Here is a 19768-nt window from a genome sequence, read left to right as displayed (position 1 = left end):
CTGGACAGGCATTATTTCAACAAAGCAGATGGTTCTACAGGGAGTGCAGAATTATTAGGCAAATGAGTATTTTGACCACATCATCCCCTTTATGCATGTTGTCTTACTCCAAGCTGTATAGGCTCGAAAGCCTACTACCAATTAAGCATATTAGGTGATGTGCATCTCTGTAATGAGAAGGGGTGTGGTCTAATGACATCAACACCCTATATCAGGTGTGCATAATTATTAGGCAACTTCCTTTCCTTTGGCAAAATGGGTCAAAAGAAGGACTTGACAGGCTCAGAAAAGTCAAAAATAGTGAGATATCTTGCAGAGGGATGCAGCACTCTTAAAATTGCAAAGCTTCTGAAGCGTGATCATCGAACAATCAAGCGTTTCATTCAAAATAGTCAACAGGGTCGCAAGAAGCGTGTGGAAAAACCAAGGTGCAAAATAACTGCCCATGAACTGAGAAAAGTCAAGCGTGCAGCTGCCACGATGCCACTTGCCACCAGTTTGGACATATTTCAGAGCTGCAACATCACTGGAGTGCCCAAAAGCACAAGGTGTGCAATACTCAGAGACATGGCCAAGGTAAGAAAGGCTGAAAGACGACCAGCACCGAACAAGACACACAAGCTGAAACGTCAAGACTGGGCCAAGAAATATCTCAAGACTGATTTTCTAAGGTTTTATGGACTGATGAAATGAGAGTGAGTCTTGATGGGCCAGATGGATGGGCCCGTGGCTGGATTGGTAAAGGGCAGAGAGCTCCAGTCCGACTCAGACGCCAGCAAGGTGGAGGTGGAGTACTGGTTTGGGCTGGTATCATCAAAGATGAGCTTGTGGGGCCTTTTCGGGTTGAGGATGGAGTCAAGCTCAACTCCCAGTCCTACTGCCAGTTCCTGGTAGACACCTTCTTCAAGCAGTGGTACAGGAAGAAGTCTGCATCCTTCAAGAAAAACATGATTTTCATGCAGGACAATGCTCCATCACACGCGTCCAAGTACTCCACAGCGTGGCTGGCAAGAAAGGGTATAAAAGAAGGAAATCTAATGACATGGCCTCCTTGTTCACCTGATCTGAACCCCATTGAGAACCTGTGGTCCATCATCAAATGTGAGATTTACAAGGAGGGAAAACAGTACACCTCTCTGAACAGTGTCTGGGAGGCTGTGGTTGCTGCTGCACGCAATGTTGATGGTGAACAGATCAAAACACTGACAGAATCCATGGATGGCAGGCTTTTGAGTGTCCTTGCAAAGAAAGGTGGCTATATTGGTCACTGATTTGTTTTTGTTTTGTTTTTGAATGTCAGAAATGTATATTTGTGAATGTTGAGATGTTATATTGGTTTCACTGGTAATAATAAATAATTGAAATGGGTATATATTTGTTTTTTGTTAAGTTGCCTAATAATTATGCACAGTAATAGTCACCTGCACACACAGATATCCCCCTAACATAGCTAAAACTAAAAACAAACTAAAAACTACTTCCAAAAATATTCAGCTTTGATATTAATGAGTTTTTTGGGTTCATTGAGAACATGGTTGTTGTTCAATAATAAAATTAATCCTCAAAAATACAACTTGCCTAATAATTCTGCACTCCCTGTAATTCCTTAAAATGTATAACAATGTGATCTAATTCTTTAAAATGTAGAACAGCATGATTAACAATTTTCAAAAACTCCATTTGAAGAACGTACTCACAGACGCCTGATGATGTGGCAGTCTGCCCAGTTCTCAATCACCTCAAGTTCATGCATAAATAACTCATCTATTCCATGCCTTTCTTTTGCATTTTGGGACTCGTAGTCATGCTGTTGTAATGTAGTACGCACGACTAGTTGGCCCAAAATGTTAATTAAAAAGACTACATGTCCCACAATGCAAATTAAAAACGTGCTGAAAGAACTACTAATCCACCCAGGTGTGATACTTGAGAACTCCAGGACTGGGCCATATTCTTCTGACAGTATTTGGACAAAAAAAGTTCTTAACAGAAGAAATAAAAGAAAATACCATGTTGAAAAAGTGAGCGAAAGACACCGAGTCACAAATTCAGTCACAGAATAATGCACATCAAACGTGATTTTGGCAAGAAAAAACATGAATTAATTCAAAGCAAGTTTTCCTTCGTCATTTTATTGTACTTAAGCTTCGAATTAGGTCCTCTAAAATTCCCCTGAAACAAAAGCTAGAAGCTCAAAAACAGTCCTCGCATTAGTTAAGGTCTGCTAACCTTCATTTTAATTTCCTGATGTTGGCAGGTGATGCCTGGCCCCTCCCCCCCCCCCGCGATCTTTCCTGTGGTACGCCCTGACACCTGATAAAACGGCGGCGCGGGTCCGCTGCTAGACTGTTTTACTGCTCAGTGGGGATGAATCTAAGTGAGGTGGAGAGACGCTGCACCCAACAGCATGAGGAGAAGCAACGGGATGCGAGGCTGGCGCACCCCACCGCCGCTGTGGAGCAGGGCTTGGCCCAGCCGGCCCGTGACTGCTCAGAGGGAAGGGAGGAGACCCTCGAGGGCTGCTACTGCTCAGCCCCCTCCTCGGCGGGCCTGTTACTCCTCAGTGATGAGGTGCTGCTGCTGGTACTGCGGATGCTGGACCCCTTCTCCCTGCTGCGGGCCGGCTGCACGTGCACCGTGCTGTGGCGCGTCTGTTCCACCGCCTCCCTCTGGCGCAAGCACTGCATGGTTAGTCCCGCACAACGGAATGGTGTTCAGTGCTGTAGACAAGACCACACTGCTTTATCTAGGGGCTTCTCAAACAAACTTTACACACATTTGGGCTGCCAGCAAACGTTTCTTACGAAACCTTTTTTTGAAGGTAGCCAATACGTTAGTGCAGTGGTTCCCAACTTGTGGTCCGGGGACCCCTTGGGGTTCGCGAAGCCTTCTCAGGGGGTCCGCGAATGCTTAAAAATGAAAACAATATTAACAGATTAGGTCCCCAGCTTTCAGTAATGGCTCAGTGGAGGGATCCCCGGATTACAATAATGATTCAGTGGGGGTCCCTGGTCCCAGTAAAGATAAAATGGGGGTCCACACAAGTCAAAAGGTTGGGAACCACTGCGTTAGTGATTATTCCAGCAGCTGAGTTTCCACTTATTTCACTAGGGAACGTATTACCGTACCAAACAGCGCTACCACGAGGGCTAGCGATATTCGACTTCATACGGTCCTATGCAGTGCTTGAAATGGAGAAATAGAAGTGCTTACCTGCTTGTTTTTGAGAAGCTCCAGTACTCTCCAATAAAAAGTATTACTTTTTTCTTGAGAAGTGCAGGTACTATTCCCTCCCAAAATGCAAAAAAAATAAGTCCAGGTACTCCGTACTGGACAGTACCGGCCCATTTAAAGCACTGGTCCTGTGGTGTCATTTTTCACCAGCAATTTGCATTCTGGTACGTGTTGTTTTCCTTTCCCTTAAAGTGTCCGCTTTGATATTGGCTGTTGGCCATTGGCCAGGCCTGCATATTCTTTTTTTTGGGGGGGGGGGGGGGGGTGCACTTACATTTTAAACGATCGCTAGTTTTTTCCAGCTGGGCTAAAAAGTAATGGTTCATAATGCAACTGGTTAGATGACCATTGTGAAGCTAAGTTCTTAAAATTGTGGATTTCCCTTTGTTGGGACGTTTGGAATTTCTGGATAACCCGTGGAGATGGCTTGCTTTGGCAAGTTTATGGATTTAATTTTAATTTCCGTCCACTGCGAGTTTAGACCGCTGGCAGATTTTTGCTGCCCCTTGAGTATTAAACGTTTCAATTATGGTTTTATTTGCTTTTAAAATTGCTCTTATTTGCATTATATGAAACTCCAGGCGTTGTATCACAGATTCTCCTGTTCCCTTTACGCATTTAGACACGACGAAGCCCACGCACCGATGCTGTTTTATAATATAAAGTATACGTGCCTATTTTAATTGATACATTAAATAAATAGTAACTGTTTAGCTGGCCCACGTGAAAGTTGCGTGCATTCCCTGGGTTGTTGCTCATGTGTTTATTAGCAAATAAACCATGCGTGTGGGCGGGGTGTGCAAATGATCGAACGAAGTATATAGAGAAGACAATTTTTTTTTTTATGTCAAGTGGTGATATTGCCTGTGAAAGAATTGTGGATGGGGGTCTGTGCAGCCAACCTTTGTGCTGACTGGACTTTCAAGGCAACGATACTATGTACCAGTGGGCGGGTTAGCACCTTGATTTGATCAGGACAGATGTGATGGACAGCTTCCATGTGGGGTCTCTGGTGGCCCCTGTGAGCTTCTTAGATGGGTGAGTGGCTTGGACCAGGGATGCTCCGGTTACTTATCGGTCATCTTCTTTACTCCAGGTCCAAGTCTTCCCCGATAGTCCTGGGTTTTCCATGATTATATGTGCTTCTTTTTTTCTGTAGTTTGTTTGATACTACAGGATGTGTGGATTGACTCCTTTTCCTTTTTAGTGGCCCCTGGGTAATGGCGGCCATGTTGGGAGAACTATTTTGAGTCAGCTAGGGAATAGGGTTTGCCAGGAGTAGATGAGGTATCACATGTAAGTGCTGGATCTGGAAAGATGGGCATGAAGGTAATGGCATGTGCCCCCCTGAGTAGGAACAACTAAGAGGAGAGGACTGAGTGTGTAGAGGGACTTTGGCAAGCAGTCTTGCTGACGTTTGTTTCCTACATGTTGGACCTCCCAGTCAGTCTTGGAAAGCTAGGCATTCAAATTTGTGTGCTGCATCCTTTTTACTAAGCAGCAAACCAACTTCATTTGGTGTTGGTAGCTAATTCAGCAGTTACCCCTTTTCGGTGCATAATAGTTGCTGTTGCAGGCCTTCCAGGCTACCATCTGTGTGTAAATTGTAGTAGGTGTGAATTGACCCGAGTCGGCCAACAGCAGAGCTACGCTTATTTTACTCACTGGTTGATATTCATTGAAGCCTAAATGGTTATGCCAAATTACACCGGGAAAGACTGTTCTGCCCCCATTCACTCTCCTCATAGTGTGGCTTATAGTAATTTCAGTGAAATAATCACAGAGCACAGTAAAGTTAAACCTGTCATTCACTACCAAACACTCTTAGTGGTAAGTAAGGCAATGCTTGCCTTATACCACTGTCTTACGAAAGTGGAGGTGAGAAATTTGAGACAAGTGTGTGATTTGTAGCCATGGTCTGTTGTGGTGTTTTATGCTGTTATGTTTTTGTGCTGTCCTATTAGATTGTACTTTTTGGTGCGTTCTGTTTTGACTATTCATGGTTTGGTGTTGTGTTTTTGTTAGTGATTTGCCCCCCCCCCCGTTTTTTTTTTTTTTAGGAGCTCTCAACAAATGCTGCTACATTTCCTTGCTAAAGCAGCACATTCCTTTAAATTTCCAGTCAAACCAAGCTCTTTTTACTACTGTCTAAATTAGCAGAACACGGCTGCTTCAGTGTTTAAACTATTTTAAACAGTCTGTACAGAACTGTATCGGAGACTGTATCTTAAATTAGTATTTCCAGGTCTTGCGTATATGTCTCAAACGTTTTGTAGTAATTTTGTTTCAGAGCTGAGGTGGGATTTGTAGACCCTCGAGCTATGCAGGATCTACTTCACAGGGCCGTAGCTCTGGTAGGGGTGTTACACCCCCCTAAACATATATTCTTTAGTAATTAGTTGGGTTCAAGTGCTTTCAGTCGGATAATGTGAAGTGTGTCAGATGTCGCCTGGGATTTTTATATACCCAAAAAGACAAACACACCATGTTTTGAAGGCCATGAAAAATGTTGTTTTAAGTACCCCTAACAATCCACATTCCTCTTTCCACTGTCCCTTAAACCTCCATGTTCTGCTTTGTATATAATGCGTTTTAACAAGATACCCCAGCCTGAGTGATGGGAAACCTGAAGCATCCGCCCCCCCCAATCATACTAACCAAGCTACGCCCCTGCTACTTCAGTTCTTCCGTTGTCTTTCCAAAGACAGACTTCCTCCAAATAGACCAAAACTTCAAGTTCATTCCTCCCATATTATGTTCCATGAGCTGCTGGAGGTGATTTTTGCACTGTCTTCTATGAATACGCGTTTGCTCCTCTGTTTTTATTGCTTCCGAAATGAGCTATGAGCTTTGTTTGCAACAGATCTTCCCAAAACTAACTTTATTCCAAATAGGCCCCTACTAATACATTTTCCAGTATTTATATTGTAATAAATTCTTCATACCAGCTGTCCCCCAGTAGAAATATATCCCGTCTTTTTTATTTTGGGGAAACTGCTCTAAATTAGGTGCCAGTTGGGCTGAACTGTATATCTGACAGTGCTTGTTGTTTCCGGTGCGGAGCACGGGCACTTATTTTTGAGGGCCGGCGCGTAATTATCTGCCTCAAGCATTTATTGCGAGCAAAAGACACGTATGGGAAAGACAGAGGAAGAGAAAAACGAAAAAGCGTGACAATGGGAGAAAGTAGAAAGCTGCAAGAGTGAGCTGAAGAGCCAGGAAGTGGCTGTAAATTGATTAAAGAGGCCCGAGAAGGCTTCAGGATTATGCTGCCTCAGTATTCAGTGTTGCACATTTAATTGTAGCAGAAGTGTTTTTAACCCCTTCGCTGCCAGGCATTTTCCCCTTCTGTGCCAAGCCTTTTTTTGCTATTTGGGGAAGTTCGCGCTTAGGCCTTCATAACTTTTTGTTCACATAAGCTACCCACGCCAAACTTGCACCCTTTTTTCCAACACCTTAGGGATTCTAGAGGTACCCAGACTTTGTGGGTTCCTCTGAAGGAGACCAAGAAATTAGCCAAAATACAGTGAACATTTTTTTTTTTTTTAAATAAAATGGGAAAAAAGGGCTGCAGAAGGTGGCATCAACAAAAGGGTTTGCGGTGGTAAGATCACCATCTTCCCAGCTTTCAGGAACAGGCAGACTTGAAATAGAAAACCCAATTTTTCAACACAATTGACATTTTACTGGGGCAAACCCCATTTTTACTATTTGTTTTTTGTGCTTTCAGCCTCCTTCCAGTTAGTGACCAAAATGGGTGAGAAACCAATGCTGGATCCCAGAAAGCTAAACATTTTTGAAAAGTACACAAAATCCTGAATTCACAAGGGGTCATTTGTGTAGATCCTACACGCGTTTCCAACAGAATATAACAGCTGAAATAAAAGAATATTGAAATTGAGGTGAAAAAAACAGCAATTTTTCTCCACATTTGACTCTGTAACTTTTTCCTGCGATGTCAGATTTTTGAAAGCAATATACTGTTACGTCAGCTAGACTCTTCTGGTTGAGGGGATATATAGGGCTTGTAGGTTCATCAAGAACCCTAGGTACCCAGAGCCAATAAATGAGCTGCACCTTGCAATGGGTTTTCGTCTATACCTGGTATACAGCAATTCATTTGCTGAAATAGAGTGAAAAATAGGTATCAAGAAAAAATTTGTATTTCCAAAATGGCCACAAGATTAGGTGTTGAGAAGCAGTGGTTATTTGCACATCTCTGAATTCAGGGGTGCCCATGCTAGCATGTGAATTACAGGGCATTTCTCAAATAGACGTCTTTTTTACACTGTCATACATTGGGAAGGAAAAAATGTAGAGCAAGACAAGGTGCAATAACACTTGTTTTGCAATTCTGTGTCTCCCCCATGTCTCCTGATAAAAATGGTACCTCACTTGCGTGGGTAGGCCTATCGCCGGTGACATGAATTGCCCCAAAACACAATGCGGACACATCACATTTTCTCAAAGAAAACAGAGCTGTTTTTTTGCAAAGTGGCTAGCTGTGGATTTTGGCCTCTAGCTCAGCCGGCACCTAGGGAAACCTAGCAAACCTGCGCAGTTTTCAAAACTAGACACCTAGGGGAATCCAAGATGGGGTTACTTGTTGGGATCAGACCAGGTTCTGTTACCCAGAATCTTTTCCAGACCTCAAAATTTGTACAAAAAACACTTTTTCCTCCTATTTCGGTGACAAAGTTCTGGAATCAGAGGAGCCACAAATTTCCTTCCACCCAGCATTTCCCCAAGTCTCCCGATAAAAATGGTACCTCACTTTTGTGAGTGGGCCTACTCCCCATAAAAGGAAATGCCCCAAAACACTATCTGGACACATCAAAATGATCAACTACAAAACTACCTGTTTTTGCGGGGGGGGCACCTGCGTTTTGGGCCTGGGATCAGCAGCCTTCTAGGGAAACCTACCAAACCAGACACTTCTAAAAACTAGACACCCAAGGGAGTCCAGTGAGGTGTGACTTGCTTGGATCCCCCAACTATTTCTTACCCAGAATCCTCAGCAAACCTCAAATTTAGGTAAAAAATCAAATTTTTCCCACATTTGTGTGGGATCACTGCACTGGGACAAATTTCATACCACCCAATGTTCCCCTCAGTCTCCTGGTAAAAATGATAACTCATTTGTGTAGGTGGGCCAAGTGCTTGTGAAAGGGAAGAGCCAAAAACATGTTGATATTGAGGGGGAACCAAAGGGGGTCCAAAAGGGCAGTTTTCAAAAAACATTTTTAGGTAGACAAGTGCAGCAGAATTTTTATCCGTATAGATGAGACAATGCTCGGTGGTAGGAATTTTGTGGATTCCTGCAAATTCCGGAAGGTTCCATCACAAAAATGTGGTAAAATGTGTTATTTCTAGCAAAGTTGGAGGTTTGCAGGGCATTATGGGTACAAAAATGGTGCGGGGTGCATGTGAAACACCACCCTGGGATCACCCAGATGTTTAGTTTTCAGATTTGTCTAGGTCTAGTGGATTTTTCTACATGGCAGCGTCCCAAAGTCCATAAAGTGCAGCCCTCACCATTCCAAGTGGGACGATTTTGAGTTAGCCAAGCTCTCGTGGCCCTAATGTAAAACCAAAACCCAAAATAATCAAATGTCTTCTTGCTTGCTATGAGATAAGATGTTTGAGTGTGGGGGAGAGCTGAAAGACTGTTAACCCCTTCAGTTGGGGTGGGGGCATAACCAGGCCCATACTGGTTGGTAGCCACCACCCCAATATATATATATATATATTTTTTAAAATTCCCTGGCATCTAGTAGACTTTCCGCTCCCCTAGGGTGTAGATCAGGGGTAATTGCCCCATCTGTCCACTGGTGGTCAGAACAACTTTGGACCCATTTATTTGGGGTGGGGGTATGGCCATACCACCACCCTCTTATTTTGGAAAAAAAACTTTCCTCGTCTCTGGTGGGCTTTCTGCCCCCCCTTTGGTGCAGATGGGCCTTCCAAAAATGGCCAACAGTAATGCTCCCCCATGGGGAGCGACCCGTACCCAAGGGGCTGGCCCCCTAAAGAAAACACACACATATACACACACACACACCAATCTCTGGTGCCCAAGTGGTTTCTGCCACCCTTGGGGCAGATTGCCCTAACAAAAATCGGCCGATCTGCCCCCAAGGGCAGCAGAAATGGTCTAAATACAACTTGCCCCCCAGGAGAGCGACCCTTGCCTAAGGGGTCGCTCCCCACCTCTTAAAACAAAACAAAAAAAAAACCCAAAAAAAGCCCTGGTGCCTAGAGGTTTCGGGGGCAGAAATGGCCTAAAATTAATTTGCCCCCTCCCCCCGGGGTGCGTCCCTTGCCTAAGGGGTCACTCCCCTTCCGTGAATTTGGTGTAAAAAACAAAAAAAACTCCCTGGTGTCTAGTGGTTTCTGCCCCCCCTTGGGGGCAGACTGGCCTCATAAAAATAGGCCACTGGCCTAAATATAATTTGCCTCCTAGGGAGCGACCCTTGCCTAAGGGGTCGCTCCCCAACTAAAAAAAAAAAAAAAAAAAGATCCCTGGTGCCTAGTGGATTCTGCCCCCCCACCTTGGGGCAGATCAACCTAACAATAGGCCAATCTGCCCCCAAGGGGGGCAGAAAAGGCCTTGCACAATATTGCCCCCCTGGGGAGGGACCCTTGCCCAAGGGGGTCTCTCCCCTTATGCCAATTTCCTTTTCAGAATAAATCCCTGGTGTCTAGTGGGCATTTCAAAAGCCGAATCGCTTTACAATCTGGCTTTTGAAATGCTCTGAGAGACTTCAAAGGGAAGGATTTCTCTTCCGATCGCACTGGAAGCCGAGCTTCCAGCGTGATGGGGAAGTGGCCTCTGATGAGGTCAGTGCGCAAATGCACGCTGACATCATCAGACGTCACTGGGGAGAGGGGGGACGGGGTGGAAGGGGAAGGGCTCCCCCTTCCATCCTTGCTTTTTGGGGGTGGGGGGGTGGGAAGCCCACAGAGGGGAGCGCTAGTCCCTCAGAGCTCAGTGCCCAGGACGTAATGGTTACGTCCTCGGCACATGAGCACTGTGCCGCAGGACGTAACCATTGTCTGCGGCACAGAAGGGGTTAAGAGGAGGGCTTTGGGCACAGGCACGTTTTTATTTACAAATTAACCACTGTTCTCCGACCAAGTTTATTTAAAAATATGTACTTTAGTGCGGGGGAGTAATACGTCTGTTCTGGAGAAAAGATTGTGGGAATTTTAACAAATATTTTGATGTTTAGCTATTCACCACTCTGGACATTAGAACTAGACTCGGGACTTGTGAGGCAAAGGTTATAAGATGACACAGTATTTTCAATTGTCCACCAGAGGGGATCGGAGGTTAGTTGTCTTCCACTATTGTTAGGCCCCCCTCCCTACTTTTAGCAGAGTCTATATTTTGTTATTGAAATCCTCTTTTGTGAGTTTTGTTGCTTACATGTTGATTGGAGTGAAACACATCTGCCACAAACACATACATTTTATTACACACATTTTTGAAATCTCTTGAGAGAGTTCTACCCGTTTCTACCCTTCTTTTTCGACACTGTTCCATCATGCACAGCACACTGGTAATCAATGGGGCCTGCTACAAGGTGGGCTATCATGTTTACTTGAGGTCTTGGTTTCTGTACTGAGTGCACATGTAAGCACTTTCTTGAGCAGTGTGCTTTGATGTAGCAGTGCCATATTACAGCGAGCATTGGTTAAGCCAGTAGGTCTGCTCTTGATTAGCTGGTGAAATGGTTTGTTTTTTCACTTTTGTATTGCAAACATATGCAACAAATTGAAGACAAAACACAACATGCTGACATCTAAACATGGTCAAAAATTGCAATACAAATTTTAATATGGGGGGGAAAAATAATCATCATAAATAATTTTAATAGAACACTAAGTGCTCTCTACTAGACTTGCATGTGGAGTTTGGGATCTCTGAACTCACAATTTAAAAATACATCTTTTAGTGAAGTTGGTTTTGCGATTGTGTGCTTGAAAATGCCACTTTTAGAAAGTGAGCATTTTGTTGCTTAAACCATTTTGTGACTCTGCCGGTTTGTCGATTCCCTGTCTGGGTCAGTTTGACAGTTGGGCTGGTTGCACCTCACACTAGACAGTGACACCAAGGGAGCTGGGGTGTATCCTGCATATCCTGATGAGCCATCTGTGCTAGGAGGGTGGGGGGGGAGTGGTCACTTACACCTGAAAGGGCTGTTCCTGCCCTCACACAATGCAGTCTCCAACCCCTGGTGTGAGTCTGGGATCTGGCCTGGGCAAGGCAGGATTTCACAATCAAGAGACTTTTGTTTGAAGTAAGCCTACTTCAAGGGCCAAAAATGGACAGAAGAGCGGCCAAAAACAAACTTTAGCTCACTTCTGGACACCAAGAGGAAACTCTGCCTGGAGAAGAGCTGCGGAGCAGTGCTGCCCTGCCTGTGACTGCTTTGTGGAGCTATCCTGCAGTTGCTGCTTCTGCCTGGTGAAAGGGGACAGACTGGACTTTGTTGTGCATTCCTGCTTGTGAAGAAATCTGTAAGGACTTGTCCTGAGCTTGCCTCCTGTTGTTGAAGTCTCAGGGCCATCAAAGGCTTTCCCTGCCAGCACCTGGACTCTCTGCTGAGACTCCTGCCCTGCCAAGTGGTGCCTTATCCAGTTCCGGGGGACTTGACAGGTGAAGCTGGCAGACCAAGATTGAAAATCCAATCAGACCGCTGTGCGGGGAAATGTCCGATGCAACCTCCAAGATGCGGCTGAAGAAACGACACGCCGCCGGCTTCACGGCTGATATTGACGCTCTGGCTGAAGCGCAGCTGGAAGATGGAAGCATGCGGCTGAAGAAACAACGTGCAACATCACTGTGGCTGGTAACATCGAAACCCACACAGCGCGGTTTTGCTGATACCGTGTGGCAGGTTTTTCGATGCAAACCTTCCTGGGTGTGGAAAAATGACGCAGCGCCTGCCGAGACACGAGTGCTTGCCCGGATCGACTCATCACTGTCCTGCGGAGAGGAAAAACAACGCACGCTGACCCGACCGGAGAAGGAGAAAGGACACGGGTCTCACTTCCGGCTGAGAAATCGACACATTGCTAACCTTTTTCGACACACTCACCCGTGCTTGTTATTTTGACGCTACCCAGGTACATTTCAACGCTAATAGTGTTTTTACTGTTTACAAAAGGATTCAAGACACTTTTGCTTTTAAAATGAATAACTTGACTTGTGTATGTTGGATTTTTGTCATTTTGGTCCTGTTTTGTTTAGATAAATATTACCTATTTTTTTTTGTAAACCGGTGTTGTCATTTTGTAGTGTTTTCACTGAGTTACTGTGTGTTGGTATAAATATTTTACACCTAGAATCTGAAGTTAAGCCTGCCTGCTTGTGCCAAGCTACCAAGGTGGTGAGTGGGGGTTAACTGAGCGTGATTCTCCTTTACCCTGACTACAGTGAGGGTCCTTGCTTGGACAGAGGGTAACCTGACTGCCAACCAAAGACCCCATTTCTAAAACTATGCATGTACCGTCTCTCTACTCTTATTTGAATTGTATCCATGTACAGGGTATCTGGATACCGGGTGTTCCTTAATAGTTTCATTAAGCATATAGAATTGCCGAATAGTCTAAGAGGATGGATTTCTAGACTTGTTCTTCACATTCCAGTTTTTACTAATAATTCCTGGTGCATGTATTTGTCACCCTAAACTGAAAGAATATTCATTAAACCCTTTGTACGCAGAAAAAATGTTACTGAATACAGCTTTAGTGGGTGTGGAATATTGCCGGGCCACCAGGAATGCCTTTTTTCCCTTCTCTGGTCCCTGCTGCATAGCTTCTCAGCTCCCTCTACCCTGCTTGGCTAATTAAGCAACTTACAGCTCTGTTTTCCTCAGTCCCCATGACTATCCCTTTTCACCCCAATCTAGGTCTCTAGGTTTACCTCGGTCTCTAGGTTTGATGTATGTCTGTCAGTTTGCCAGTTGATGCCGCCATGGAGGTCAGAGTTTCCCTTCAAGATACGTTGTCTTCATTATTCTTGGCCCATGGGGTCTGGGTTATGTCTTGAAGCTTCCTTTCAATGGGAGCAGGGTCGGCTTTAGTGCTAATGGCAACATGTGCAACCATTAATTTTTATTTTTTTAAAACCTCCTCCCCATAAGACCTTGTCCATGGATTCTCTCACTACTACCCTTCCAACAGTGCCCCTCATTGGTCCTTGGCCTTCTCTTTCACGCATTTAATTTGTTTTATAGCGCTACGTGTACCAGTGTAGGGTGTCAGAGCACTTCACATCACACACATAATGCAGAAGCAGTGAATAATACTTGTGTGAATCAATACATATGAAATGTTATACAAGACAATGAGGATTGCAAGGGGTTGGAACTGTAATCCATTCTAGTAGATTTTAAGAGTGTTTGGTCTGGAGAAGCACAACTCAGGATTTAAAACATAACACAGTGGTTGGCTTTGTTACTAAGAATATATTTCTTCCCAAACAAGTTGTCCTTTTTTCTTTTTCTGAAACATTAAGATAATGAATGATTGTGGGGGGGCATAAGGGTCTAATCTGCCATCCTTTTTGCATGCAACTCTTTGACCCATCATACATCACTGTGCTATAGTAGGATTGTAATTTATGAACTGCAAGTAACACTAGGATCTCTGACAAAAGCAGTAACCCACTGAGCTAACCACATAAATTACAGTTCTGTGATCTGTGTGGTACAGGTTCTTTGCAGCAGTCATATTCACCATCTGCACTACTTTAAGTTGAATCAAAGCTTCCAATAAAAAAAACTCCAATCTCTCTCCAGCAGGAACATTAATCACCTGAGATCTTTACATTTTTATTGTTTCCTAAACGCTGCTGCACACAAAAGGAACTTTGCAGCAGCTGCTTTTAAACCCATAAGTTATATCTAAACACTACATGACCAAAGGCAAGTATACTTTAAAGAAATTCTTGGTTTGCCTCATTGGATTCTACTGTTTCAGTCCTGTGTGCATCGAACCTAGCCAAGACTGTCTTTGGAGAAGTAATCATGCGCAAACTGCAGGGTAGACTTGTGACGTTGAATAAAGATTGTTCTCTTCACATACCAGTTCGCCCACAAACTATCTGAAAAGTACCAGTTTTTAGTTAAGTTTTGGAAAGTAGAGTTTTACCAGGATATGCAAGATTTTCTCATGCCTTGCTACACTTCACTCCCCTTGCAAAATGTTTTTTTTTCAATAAACACCCTTTTTTGACAATTTTAGGAACTGACCTTTGTTCTTCAATGCTGGTTGCTTGTACGCATTTTCAAATCACAATATGTACTGGTCTCAAATTAGCCGTTCTCCTGTACATTCACAAATATATTTTATTGAAACTGCATGTTGTGTTGGGATGCCGGTAAATGAAGTGCCAAAACAGTCAGTAAGTACTTGCATGCTCCTTTATTTGCCACCCTCAGCTCGTGTCCCCGACCTCCTCTGTTCTCTACCACCCCCTTTCTGTCCCTTTTCCCTCTCTTTATAGTTCCTGGCCCTCTGCCCTCACTGGACACCTACCTGTCCGGGAGGTCTTAGTGCCCTCATGTCGCTGCTCTTATCGCAACAATACATCTTCCCGCCCTTGCACAAATGGGCTTAGTTCGGGATGGCGTCCAATATATTTCTTCTGAGATGTGTAGGACTTCAACAAGCACACTGTGGCGGACTTGCTGAGGTTCAATATGTAGATTTCACCCCCCCCCCCCCCACACACACACACACAGTTGAGGAGAGGAGTGGACTCGCTCTCTTGACTGATGTGGCAGTATCCGCATAGACCTCGCCGTCCACTCCTGAAGTTGCCTCTTTGGGTGGTGGGTTGCACTTACTGAAGTGGGTGATGCTCAGAGTAATTTTCCTATCCAAATCAGATGTGACCATGGTGCCTTTTAGATATGTTACTTGCAGTGGGTGTTCGTGGTATCAACTGTCAGATTTTCTCTTGTTCTTACCTGATGAGTACCCAGTCTCCTTCCTGGACTGTCGACCGCCGGGCCTTCTGACACCTTTTCGCATGTTCCTTCATTTTGGCATTCTTGGTTCTGTCTAGCTCTGTCAGCTCATTGTAATCAGTGGCTTGCCGGACACAGTAAGCTGATTTCTTCCAGGTGGGTATTCTTGTGCACATGGTGTGGCCTAGCATCAGGGTGGCTGGGCATATGTTTGTGGGGCTGTGGGGCATGGTTCTGTATTCTCTCAGCACTTCTTTCAGTGCTGCCTGAACATACTGTCTGGTTAGTTCAGCTCTTTGTATGGCTTTCTTCAAAGTGGCCATTAACCTCTCCATCATCCCATTGGCCTGAGGCCCCAGGGGAGTGATCTTTCGATGTCTGAAGTTGAGGTGACTGGCAAAAACTGCAAATTCTTGACTGTTAAATGGAGGACTGTAGTCTGTTTCGACTACCTATGGGATTCCTCATGCTACAAAGACTTAATCTAGCACAGGTACATTGGTGAATGCCCTGGAGGATGATACTTTATGTGCAATTGGGAATCGGAAATATTTGTCCATTATGATGAGGATGTATTTGCCGGAGTACAGAGGTCCAAAGAAGCTTACTGCAACTTGTTGTCAGACTCCTACCGGTAGTTTGGACATTTGCAACAGCGAGGGAGGTTTTTCTCGGCTGACAAGTTGGCACGGAGGACAGTCCTTTAGCATAGCTTCGACCGTCCTGTTCAGGGAGGGGAACCAGACATGAGCATGTAGGGTTCGTTTGATGGCTACTATGCCCCAGTGTCCCTCATGAGCTAGGTTGACCACCCCTTGATGTAGATTTTTTGGAATGACCATTCTTTTTTCTCTTAGCAGTAGGGCATCCTTTGGAATGGGCAGTTCCTACTTTACGTGTCAAAAGGAGGTTAGTTCTTTAAAGTCAGTGAGTTGGTTCCTTTTGGGTTCTTCTACATGGCCCCACCAGTTCATTGAGATGCAACGTGTTACATCTTGCAATGGGTCATCAGTTGCAATGGCCTCAATGATGGCTTCAAGGGGAACTGTAGGTGGTGTTGCATGAGCAATAACGAAGTGAATGTACGCCTCTGCTAGTGATGGTTTCATTGTAGAGGATGTTCTAGGGTGCCGTGACATGTAGTCTGCTGGATTTGCTGCTTTTCTGGGTTTGTGTATGATGTACGTGTTTTCTAGCAGACACATTCCCTATTGCTCGATCCTGTGAGGCATCTTTGCTCAGGGATTTCCAAATATGGTTATTAAACCCTGATGAGTGTGAAGTGTTTCCTGTATATGAAGATGTGGAAGTGCTCACAGGCCTAGACAACTGCCAGACTTTCCTTTTTCGGCTGCGAGTATGCTCCCTCGGTGTCTCAGGCTGTGACTGGCATACACCGCTATGTGTCTTTGATCTTTCTTTGTCATATTGGCCTAAGATCTTGGAGTCCCACAGGACCAACGTCCACGGTGATTTTGGTCGTCTTGCAGGGATTGAAGTATGCCAGATTGCTGGCTGGCTCAGTTGTGTCCTTGATTGCATTGAAGGCTTGATCACATCTCACTGACCACCTGAATGGTTGTCCTTTTTTAGTCAGCTCCCTGAGGGGATAGCTGATGGTAGAATAGTCCTTGATGTACTGGGCGCAGTAACTGGTCATTCCCAGAAATGACCAAGCATCCCCAGAGTCTTTGAGGTGGGGGGGTGTTGGTCAGGGCCGTGACTTTCTCAGGGACATCTCGTAACCTGAGAAGCTGTGTCCATAAAATGTCAGTGTGGACCTGTGAAATTCGCATTTGTCCTTGTTGAGGGTCAGGTTGGCTTCCAGGAACTAATGACATGTCTGATTCTGGGCTTTGTCATGCTCTTTGACCGTGGCACCAAATAAAAGTATGTTGCTGTAGTTGAGGGCATGGGATTGTGTCTGGTTAATCTCCTCATCGCTTCTTGAAACCTCAGTTGCCAATGAAATGCCAAAACAGCTGTTTATACTGAAATAGCCCTTGGCGTGTTGGAAATGTGGTGATGTAGCGTGCACTTTCATGGCGTTTGAGCTGGTGGTACCCTTGTTTAGATTCAGCTTGGAGAATAATTTTGCCCCATTTAGTAGTGTGATCATGTCACTGATATGGGGTTCTGGATGTCTTGCTCGTTCAATGGCAGTGTTTGAGGCTCTCATGTCCACACATAGGTACCACCACCACTGGGGACACCCATGGGGTGGGTCCCGAGTTCACTCCAGGAGGTCCTGTAGTTCGTCCTCGACCGCCTGTTTTAGATGAATGGGTACCTTAATGTGATGATGGGCCACTGGTATCACTTGCTTGTTTATGTGCAGGCGGACTTGAAAATTAGCCAGCTATCCAAGTCCCTGAAGAGAATTGGAAGCTTGTGTACAATGCCAGATTCATCCTCCACTCGATATAGTACCTCCACTAGCCTTAGTTGTTTGGCAGTGGGCAGACTGAGGAGACGGTCTGCTTCGGGCCCTTCGATCACATGAATCTGTGTGTGTGCAGTTCTGTCTTTGTATGTGAGGTGTTTGAAACTGCCCTAGACATGGAAGAGGATCTTTGGACATCCAAGTTTAGACTCTCACATCCGCTTTGTGTAATTTGGGCTTCAGGTTCATTCTGTTGTATTCTGTGACAGACGTAATTGAGGGAGGCACCACTCTCTAGCACAAATGCGGTGGAGTGCGTTCCTATTTGCAGATGCAGCCTTGGGCATTTCTTCAGTCTGTCACCAGTGACCATGCAAATGTACTCCTCACTGTCTTGTGAGGGATCTTGATACACTGAATTCAGAACATCGCGATCAGTATGTGCTACGTGAGTAAAGGCTTGATTTGGTGGAGCGTTTCCATTGGTCAGTCTTCACATGACACGACCCGGGCTCCCTGGATTTCATTTGTATGTTCCTCTGCAAGGCCTGGCACATCTTTTCAAAGTAGTCTTCTTTTCTGCAGCAAAGACAGCACTGGGTATGGATTGGTGTGTGGGATGTCTTGGCCGCAGCAATAGCATTTCATCTGTTGCTCCCTCCTTGGGTCCGCTTCTTGGGGCTGCGACGACATCCTGTTCATTGGGGATAGTTTGTGGGTTTCGTGTCCTCCGGCGTTCCGGTGACTGATGTTCCTTCCTGCAACTTTGAAGCCTGAATGCCTGTTTCAGTTTTCTCTAACGTTCCCACTTCTATCTTCTTTGCATGTTCTTCTGCCTGATCATTATCCCTCGTCATTTCTTCTATATCGTCCAACGAGTAGCATTTCTTTAAGAGGCGTCTGTGCAGGGACTTGGATTGACACACTTCAGTGATCCACAGGTGAAAGGTGTCTTCAGTCATAAGTGTCAAAAGCGCAGTTATGGGCTAAGCGTTTGTCTTGAAATTAACTCCGCCCACCCCCCCGCCCAGGATTCATCCCTGTCCTGGGATGCTAAGTTAAAGCTGTAGCATTCATGGTCAATGTACAGTTTATGGAAAAAGTTCCTGTTGAGTGTCTTGTGGACATCTTGATATGACAATGCAGTGTCTGTCGGCAATTCCTTAATAATCAGGTCATCCTCCTTTCCAATGAGGTTGCATAGAGCAGTTATCTGTTGCGCAGGATCAGTGACTGGTAACCCTTGCTTGAAGTCTTTGAAATCTTCAAGCCAGTCTTGCCAGCGGAGACCTATGCCCCCCTCCAGAGGTTCTGGCTGGCGCAGAAATGGGACTCCCAGTATGGCTGGTCTGCGCACTTCGTGAGGTGGAGAGCTGGGTGACTCTGAAGTGGCACCATCCGTGTTGCGGCCTGTGCTTCACGTGGAGTCTGGTGACGTGGACATCTTGTGATATTCTTTGTTGAGACGGCGGTAAATGAAGACACAGCAGTCAGTAAGTAATTACATGCTCCTTTATTTGCCTGCCTCTGCTTGTTCGTCTCCAACCTGTGTTCTCTACCATCCCCTTTCTGTCCTTTTTCCCTCCCTTTCTGGTTCCTGGCCCTCTGCCTTCACTAGACACCACCCTGTCCCAGAGGTTCTAGTATCCTCCTGTCGCTGCTCTTATGACATTACACTCAATGATCAAAGCAGTGTAGAAAAGCTGTTGCCCACTCAGAATATCTAGTTGCATTTGTTTAAGCAGGTAAATTAAAGGGCCTTTCTGAAGTTACCTATACCTTTCTTAAAATTTGAGTGCCCTTTTACATAGCTTTTTAAGGTTGTCTCAAGTACTAATTTGTGAATTTTTATGTTTCAGGACTATTTCACTTTACCATTTACTGGCTGCGAGAACTACACTCCACAAGAAGCTTTCAGACTCCTGTATATGTGGCACAGACTGTATAGAACATTACCATATAACAGACAGATGCAAGACTTGTTTTTTTCTGGAGCACCACCATCTAAATACTGGATGCAGTGGTTGGTTTTAGAAGAGATGGTGCCTTTACCTTCAATCCAACTTCCGGCTCAAGAAATACAAGATGTCTGGGGATTAAGTGAAGAATTTTTAGAAGAGAAGCATAAAGGTTGGTAGTAACATAGTATTTATTGTGCATTCTTACACTT

At 44.9% G+C, this 19768-nt stretch overlaps 1 protein-coding gene across 1 annotated transcript in view; it reads left to right on the top strand.

Moving 5' to 3' along the window:
• Window positions 1–2330: 2330 nt before the first annotated feature.
• The window catches only part of LOC138296332 (uncharacterized), an 89234-nt gene continuing 71796 nt past the window's right edge, over window positions 2331–19768 (top strand). Inside the window, exons 1-2 of the mRNA XM_069235374.1 lie at window positions 2331–2688; window positions 19458–19728. Of these exons, the coding sequence (XP_069091475.1) occupies window positions 2368–2688; window positions 19458–19728 (592 nt within the window). The 5' untranslated portion in view covers window positions 2331–2367. The remainder of the gene's footprint in view (window positions 2689–19457; window positions 19729–19768) is intronic.

The sequence above is a fragment of the Pleurodeles waltl genome, chromosome 5 (assembly GCF_031143425.1).
Source record: "Pleurodeles waltl isolate 20211129_DDA chromosome 5, aPleWal1.hap1.20221129, whole genome shotgun sequence".
Lineage (NCBI taxonomy): Eukaryota > Metazoa > Chordata > Amphibia > Caudata > Salamandridae > Pleurodeles > Pleurodeles waltl.
Note: the sequence above shows the minus strand (reverse complement) of the source record. Positions and strands in the feature narration are given on the sequence as shown.